This window comes from Anser cygnoides, chromosome 1 (assembly GCF_040182565.1).
Source record: "Anser cygnoides isolate HZ-2024a breed goose chromosome 1, Taihu_goose_T2T_genome, whole genome shotgun sequence".
Lineage (NCBI taxonomy): Eukaryota > Metazoa > Chordata > Aves > Anseriformes > Anatidae > Anser > Anser cygnoides.
Window position 1 is genome coordinate 147,942,876 of NC_089873.1, and position 8,561 is coordinate 147,951,436.

Here is an 8,561-nt window from a genome sequence, read left to right on the forward strand (position 1 = left end):
CAGTGTGAATTCAGTCCTGCTCCAGACTCCCCTTGCTAACTAATGGGTGTTGTTTGTAACAAAGAGGACTGTTCAGGGTGAACTCTATTTGTATTTACTTATTCTAATGAAACTCTGCTAGCACGTTTTCCAGGAATGGTGGTAGGCAGTGTCAGCTTTAATTATGTCAAAAAGCGCTCGTTCCAGGCTCTGCCTTTTCACCAGTTAATGGGAACTGTTGGTCTACGGCTGCATTGAGTGGCACTGCTAGCAGAAGTAGCGAGGGCAGGAAGGGAACGCTTTATTTATCTGCAGAAAAATCCTCAAAGGACATTGGTTTTACAAAAGCTCTTACTGTGAATGCAAATTTTCAGCCTTATTAATATTGGAAAAATAGTGATTTAACCTCCTGTGAAGCTATTGGTACTTTGGCCACATACTGCATGCGTTATTGTTGGGAGGGATACGCCATTTCAAGTTATTCTTAACTATCGCAGACAAATGTGCAACAAGTGTAGGAGTACGGAGCAGCTCAACGCTGAGAGGCTCTGAGAACCTCTCTGGGGGATAATGTCAGCAGAAGAGGCTGAAAACCTTGCCGGGGGAGCTCAGCTCTTCTTGGGATTTCTGTCTCAGCCTGGGTCCTTGGGCATGCGGGCACAGCCAGGCACTGCAGCTAGCACCAAAAGTCTTAGGAAGTGCTGATTTTACAGCCTGATGTGCAAAGGAGCAATACGAGGCAGCCAGCACTGCCGAACACTGCTAATGGGCCATGGCTTTCTGTGTGTACCACAACAGCGGCTTCTGCGTAAAGCGTGCCCGGGACAAACTTTGTTTTGGAGAAATGAGGACGGGGCTGCTCCAAAGGCTCCTCTGCCCCTGGTGAACAGCAGACAGGCAGAGAGGTGTTACAGCAAAAATCTCCTGTGCACCCCTTCAGCTCAGTGCTGTAATGACGAGTTCAGGTATTTAAAGGCATGGCCTAAAGAGTCGATTCATTTTTTCCACAGCCACCCCCATGCGGATCTTGGCTCCGTGACAGCAAAGGTGGGGCTGCTCAAAAAAAAACAATTAAAATCTTTTCAGTGGCACCAAGCTTCAGAGCTGCCCAGGAAGAGAGAGGGCAAGCGTTGGTTGCTCCCTGTGGCCCTGGCTCCCCTCAAGCGTTTCGGATGTCCTGCTCCCGCAGCGTGCGGCCTGCTGGCTGCGGCCTGGCTGCTGCTCCAGCCCGGCTGGCAGGCCGCCCCGACCCGCGGCCAGCAAGGAGCGAGGACGAGAGCGGGCTGGCAGCACGCTGGGATCAAATCCCTTTGCCCGAATAACGCACACGAGTCATATACGTGACAACTGGGCCAGCCTGGTCAGGGACACTGCTGGGAGGAAGAGGGGACATGCACGCAGCAGCATCCCCTGGCTGCTGAAGAGGCTTGGGCTTTGATTTCTTGTCCACAACATGCCACGAGTTAGGCTTCCTGGCATCTGCAGGCTCACAAAATGAGAAGTGCATTTGTATACCGCACTGGTCCTAAAAAAAAAACCCGCTGAAGGGAATTTATCGGTTGTACAACGCTGCCCTTCTGCACGGAGGTGTATGTCACCCTTGCAGCTTTTATGGGCTGGCAACCATAAAGGCCACTTTGTACTAAACCTAAGCTGTAATTTACTTTTTATTGTCCATGATTTCATTTCCCATTGGAGAAAAGCCCTTACAACATAAAGCGTCTGCACCAGACTTGAATAGTAAATTCTCTGCTAGCTGGCATTTTAAAAAAGCAGGCAGATCTTGCTGGCATAGGAGAAGCCGCTTTTATTATTCTTTTTCTAATCTTTCAAAAGAAACTTAAAGGCTTTTTTTTTCCCCTCTTATTCACATCTGAAAGATCACTGCCTTGTGACGAATTAAAGGATTCTGTCTAGCAGAAAATTACCCACGTGTGCAGCAGGTGCCCCCCAGGAGAGTGAATCGGTGGGTACCAGGGGGCCCTCGGCTCTTCCATTTCACACCTGCAATGCCTGGTTTTCTTGATGGATACAGCACAAGGAGAATAAGGTGCAACACCCTCTGTTTGGGCAGAGTCATCTCCTGAGGGTTAACTTTTAGATCACAGCTTGCCTTCATCTCTGATGGTAAGAGGTAAAACATCCATTCGAGCCAACTGAGGGTTCCTCCCTGAAGTGCACTTCAGGCATGATGGAGGTTTGCACTGAATGCATCCTTAGGTGTAATGCACATCCCTGAGCTTCAGGAGTTAGCACAAGCAATTCCTCAAGAGAGGAGGGAGCGAGGCCGTGCAAATCTCAGCGGCAATCATCAGAAGAGCACAGGCAACTCTTTGGAGTGTCTTGCAGTTAGCAGCTCAAAACAAGCCGCTCCTGACCACACTGATGGGGAATTTGGCATTGCTGATAAGCAAAGAGACTCCAGAAGTGAATATTTAAGAAAGAAGAGGAGCATGGGGAGGAGGATGTACATCTACGTCATCTGTGGCACAAACTGTGCAAATCACCAGGCACCAACCCTGGTGAGATCCTTGCCCAGGAGACATACACAACAGACATTAAAAATTTCATTTCCCATTCCTGGCTCCAGTCCCTCAGAGCTTTTCCCAGCCCCCTTCACCCCAGGAGAAGCAGCGAGGGAGCCCTCTCAGGCTGCCATTTCACTGCGTCTGACCCAGTACCAGATATTGTTGCTGCCTCTGCTGACACATCTCTTTGCTTTTGCAATTTTGTGTGACGGGTGTAATGCTGAACAGTCCTGCTCCTATGCCATGAGACAGCCTTCTGCTTCACTAAAGTACAGTGGCAGCCAGCATCTCTTGAAGTCTCTAAAGGCACCAGGTCCATAGTCCTCACTAAATGTAGCAAGATATTACTATTATTACTATTTTTGTCAGTTTTAGTTACAATTCCTTAAAGCCCTGGTTTCACTATAGATGCAGTCAATCAAACAAGTCTCCCATGAGGAGAGGCTGAGGACACCCGGGCTGTCCAGTCTGGGGAAGAGGAGGCTGAGGCGTGACCCCGTTGCTCTCTGCAAGTCCTGAGGAGGGGAAGCACAGAGGAAGGTGCCAGTCTCTGCTCCCTGGGCACCGATGTCAGGACGTGTGGGAATGGCTCAAAGCTGTGTCAGGGGAGGTTCAGACTGAGCATTAGGGAAAATTCTCTACCGTGAGGGTGGTCAAACCCTAGTACAGGCTTCCTAGTGAGGTGGTTGATGTCCCATGCCTGTCAGTGTTCCTCCAAGGGGAGGGTTCGTGGTTAGCAGTGGGGCAGGCAGAGGAACCAGGCAGGCTCCCAGCAGCAGCCATTAGTAAAGTGTTTCAGATGATTATGTCCCATCCAATTAGACCACAGTGAAAAGCTTCCCAAACTCTTCAAATCAGCAAGAAACCTCTCGGATGGGCTTAGTAATATGGAGATCACAGAAGGATTGGTTTGGGCAATGTGGATAGCCAAGTCTGGCTATCCAAAGAAACTTCACACTGAAGTGGACAGTCTGTCCCCTTCCTGTTGCTGAATGCGTGGCCATCTCCAGCAGTCCCACGCCTGCATTTCTGACTGAATGACAAGCAACTCTGTCTTTGGTCCCCAAAAACAGCACCGGGTCAACTGCACTCTGGATGTACCTCACTTCAGCAGCACCACGTCAACTGCCTTCTAGATGCATCTCACTTTCCCGCCATCTCTCGTCTTTTTCAACTGAAAGGACAGCAATAGAAATACTAAAAGAAATTTAAAAAAAATAATAAAATAATCAAAGATTTCATATTAAAATACAGCACACCCCCCATTTTAGCTTTTCTCGTGCCCATCTGCAGCCAGCAGATAACAACACACGGGCATTACTCAGTCCTGCGGTGCAGCATCCCTCCCAGGCAGAGCTGCCACAGATCGCATCTCTCAGCTGTAGAAAAGCTCCACCTAATGGTTGGATTTGTACAGCAGGTCACGAGCAAGCACCGGTGAACACGGAGTAAAAAATCACTCTGGTGGAAATAGCAGGGAAATGTAGAGAACAAGTTCTTCTCTTACTCCCATTCTGGTAAGGACTGCACACCATCCAAAAGGAGCTCTCTTCTTTGTGAGAAACCTCACAAATAATAACTGTGAATCCTCATAGCATTTCCACTTAACATTTTGCTAAAGGAGATTTCTGTTACCTTAGAAATGAGCACAGAAGTATAATCAGCTCTTAGCAGAACCAATTTTAACTACTTCGCTCCCTATGCGTTTTCCAAAATGTGTAACGTCCGCTAAGTTTTATTTCTGTTTTTCATTTCCACAAGCATCTCTTTTTATAAAATGAAGCATTTTTCAGTTTTTGATGAGAACTTTCAATATGGAAAGAAAAAAATATTTATGGGAATCTGCTTTCCTGCCTACCAAATGACTTTTTTTTTTTTTTTTTAATACCAAATAGCAAAAGAGTTGGCAGGCCTGTATTTAACCTCTTACAACCTGAAGGACCTGAGGCAGTTTTGGAAATCGTTTCATGTCTCCTGTCACTGTGCTTGATTTGTCCCTGTTCATTGCTTGTATTGTGCACAGCTGCAGGTGCAAGAACAACTTGGTGGCGTGGTGTGATTCTCACTTGGCAAGCCAGCACTACAGCAGGCTTTCCGGGGTGTGTGCAGAACAGTAGCAAAAGCACACTGCTGAGAAGAAAAAGCCATAATAATCTATAGTGCACCAAACTGGTTATTCTCAGAAAAACCCCCAGTTAGCTGTTAGGGACTATATTTTCAACAGTGGCAAGTGACTTCAGATGTCCAACACGGGACACCTTACCGAAGGATCTGATTTTTTGGGAAGTGCTCAGCACTTGCTCTCTTAAAATCACGCTTCTTCCATACTGTGTCTCATGTTAGGCAGCCAAAGCCCCTTCTGAAAACTTGAGCTAGTTTTCTGAAATATAGGGGAGCTTCACAGGCACCTACTTGCCCTGTACCTACCAAAAAAAGGCTGTGAACAAAAGGCTCGGTGTGCAGGAACCAGTGAATGCAGCCAGCACAGGTTGCTTTGACTGAGAGAAACGGTGACCACAACCCACAGAGCGCACAACTGTCTGGCCTGCCCCACAGCAGATGCAGCGCCTGTCCCTCTGGCCCTTGCAGGGCACTGACAAAGTTCTTATATGGCTGAGATGCTTCCCATCGCTGTGCTCCCCAGGGCTTCTGAAAAGTTTCAGAGAAATAAAACTCTTGGATGCTGCAGAGCCAGTGCATCCTTACCAAGGAACAGCCATGTCTAGTTGAGCTACATCACCAGTGTTAAACAATTGTGTCCCTTGGGACTTGTACAAATGCTGGGCTGTCTGAACACAGCTCTGGATTGCTAGCCCCGGTTACTGAGATCTTTCATTCCCCTAAAGAATGGGAACAGTGCAGGGCAGCGCTGATCCAAGCATCCAAACGGGGTCCCAGCAAATGTATCTCAGCTCTAAGTACCTTCAGACTGAAGGAAATTATCGCAGAAGACCAGAAATCCCCCAAAGACATCTTTATTAACTCACTCAAATGACACCCATCACATAACAAGAAAGCTTGTACTGTTGTCATGCCATGCAGATTTCTTAATACAACTGTTTCCCTTTGTATGTGGGTTACTTATTTGTACCACCGAGTCTCGTGTGTCAGGAAGATGAAGACAATAAAATCGTGCCAACTAACGAGCTCGTTGGCGTTCTGTCATTATCAAGGAGGGAGCCTGTGCGTACCTCATTGGTATGCAAACCGCTCTCCTTTCGCCCGAGAGAGCTGGCGCAGGCTGAGCTTTGTGGGGCAGCTGCGAGCAGCTATAAAGCGCAGAGCATCACTTGTGCAAATGCCGTGGCTTTGAAGAGAGCAGGACGCGCTACATCCTCTCCTGCACCTGTCTTTGCGTACTTGAGGCATAAGTTCTTCGGGTCACGGCAGCCTGCAATATGTGTGAGTATGTGGATGTGCCTCGGGATTCATCTAGAAGCAGCAGACCGGCTCACTGATTTTTTAAATATCTTTTAAAAATAAGTGACCACTGCTTTCTAATGCAAAACACCGGTGTCCAGCTCTAGGCAAACAGAAACATGAAATCCAGTCTTCACAGAATTGTAGGGGTCGGAAGGGATCTCAAGAGATCATCAGGTCCAACCCCCCTGCCAAAGCAGGTTCCCTAGAGCAGGCTGCCCAGGTAGGCGTCCAGACGGGCCTTGAATATCTCCAGAGAAGGAGACTCCACAACCTCCCTGGGTCTTTCTTTATGCCTTCTCCTTTAGAAATCCAAGTTTAATGCAAAAAAAAAAAAAAAATAGAATAGAATAGCTGTTGTCAAATCCCACAGCCCAAACTACAACAAGACATGCTTCCACTTCCTCAGGGCTGAAAAACAGCTTCGGCTTCACTTCTGAAGGCAGTGAGATCACTACGAATGTTGTTAACATCCTTCTTTGCATGCCCTGTGACCGATGAAGGATTGTAAGAGCGAATTAAGTCAACCAGGAGCAACCACCCAAAGCTTTGGCATCTCTCTGGGCTGCACCGTGCCTGGTGGCTGCTCTCGGTGTCACCCCACGGCCGAAGCTACGGGTGGGACAAGGCCACCACCAAACCTCTGATAAGAGCCAGAAGAAGCCATAAACAGGGCTGGGCCCCGCTCACAGTCACTAGGCCCGGCCGAGCCAAATGTGCGGTGAGTTATGGGCAGGAGGCATGCTAAGGCTCGGCTGTTTCTCATTAGCGTGCTGCGTGACGGCATTCAGGACACGGTTTACAAGGGTGGTGAAGGCAGGCCTGCAGATCCTCTCTTTCCTCGGCAGTATTTACATGTTTTCCTTTCACTGGCTGTGGGATAGCTTCTATTCAAAATGGGGTGAAACCAAGACTGCCTCGCCGGCCTCTTGTTTTTAAGGGGTAAAAGGATAAAGTTTATAAAAATGAAACATTTTATTCTGGCCTTGACCTTTTACTAGTGATCCTGGTCACTACAGTAAGGCAGGCACAGAAATACAGCAACTTTTCTCTTTGAAATTTATTTCAAATAGAAAAACGCATTCTAGCAACGTTCCTCCAGCCTGACAAAGAAAGCTCAGGCTTCCCAAAACACTGTGTTTTGATATCTTTCCAAAATAAAACATGTTTCCATGGAAAAAAATAAAATGGTTAAGAAACAGTATGTTCTCACCAAAAATATGTTTTGTGGGGAAACCACTGCTGATTTCTAGTAGCAGGGAGAGGGTGCTAGGGCCTGTGCTGGGAAGCCCGAGGGGCAGGAACCCTACAGCTGAGACACCGACCACCCATGGGGAGACTGTGAGCAAGAGTAGGCGAAACCTTCTGTAGAAGATCATCAACTCTGTTCTTGCATTTTTATGAGGTCAGATGAAGCTCCAGAGGCAGACCCTCCAAACTTCCTTGGGATAACGCCCAAAGGGCAGTATCATTTTGCCAGCCGGAGCAGAAAAGAAGAGGAAATCCTAAGAGGAAATCCCCCTGAGCTTGTCGGGCCTTGTTCACAGGTCCTTGCGAGTGGTCTCGTTGGCCTGCAGATGGCGAGTTTTCCATTTGGAGACTGGCTGCTCGCTGACAAGGTGAGGAAAAGCCTGGCATCCTTAAGGGAATCTGACATACAAATACCGTGTGAAGACGGTAATGAAGATTTAACTCCTCAGCCTCCCTAGTGCCCGTCCCATAATGCTTAATTTTGTGTGCATGAGCAACTGCTTGCTGGGCATGGATTAGGATAGGATAGGATAGGATAGGATAGGATAGGATAGGATAGGATAGGATAGGATAGGATAGGATAGGATAGGATAGGATAGGATAGGATAGGATAGGATAGGATAGGATAGGATAGGATAGTGAAGTAAGGGTATGCAATGATCATGCTGTCATCCATTTTCTCGTTCCCCCTATGGCCTTTATTAATACACCAACACGAAGAGGTACCCGTGTTGACTGACTGACCTCAAAGCTCACACCGCTCGGTCCATGACTAAGATTTGAGGAGTGACTTGCAGTGTTATTGGTCTCTGGGCCATCATGAATGAAATTCCCCCAGGAGGTCAAAAATGTTGAGCCTGGCCCCCACTGAATCATCACATACTTTTAGGAAGTCATGTTTTCTATATCTGGTTTTCATAACGCACATCTGTATTGTAATCTCATCCGGACTCCTTCGCCAAACACCTAGTAAAAATATGAAGTTGGAAAGCATGTTTTTAATACACACAGAAAGACATGTTTTCCCCTGACTGCCCAAATGGAAACTCCACTTACCCTACGCTCATCCTGTGATGCATGCATTTCCCATTGCTGGCTTCCCTCTTGCCCTTTCTACTTTCCCACCTTTTCCCCTTGTATTTCTGTCCTGTCCAAGGGCTACAAAATGAGGCTGGAATGTGAATCATATATTTCCAAGAAGCATAGAGAACTTGCTCCATGGGTCAATTTTTCCATTTATTTTTCAAAAACGATTTCTGAGCCCTCCCAAGAGCCACATGTGTAGGGATGTCTTTCCAACATGCAGCTGCTCATTAATTCCTGGGAGAACCCCTAACACAAACAAAACTTTCATTAATACAGTAGTCTTTCCATATTGAAGCT

At 47.4% G+C, this 8,561-nt stretch overlaps 1 protein-coding gene across 2 annotated transcripts in view; it reads left to right on the top strand.

Moving 5' to 3' along the window:
• Positions 1 to 5,651, top strand: part of ADPRHL1 (ADP-ribosylhydrolase like 1) — a 40,020-nt gene extending 34,369 nt beyond the window's left edge. The window contains exon 9 of one of the 2 annotated variants that reach the window (XM_066990506.1): positions 990 to 5,651. In XM_066990506.1, the coding sequence (XP_066846607.1) occupies positions 990 to 1,301 (312 nt within the window). In that variant the 3' untranslated portion in view covers positions 1,302 to 5,651. The remainder of the gene's footprint in view (positions 1 to 989) is intronic. The other variant, XM_066990507.1, reaches the window with a different exon arrangement.
• The last annotated feature ends 2,910 nt before the right edge of the window (positions 5,652 to 8,561 follow it).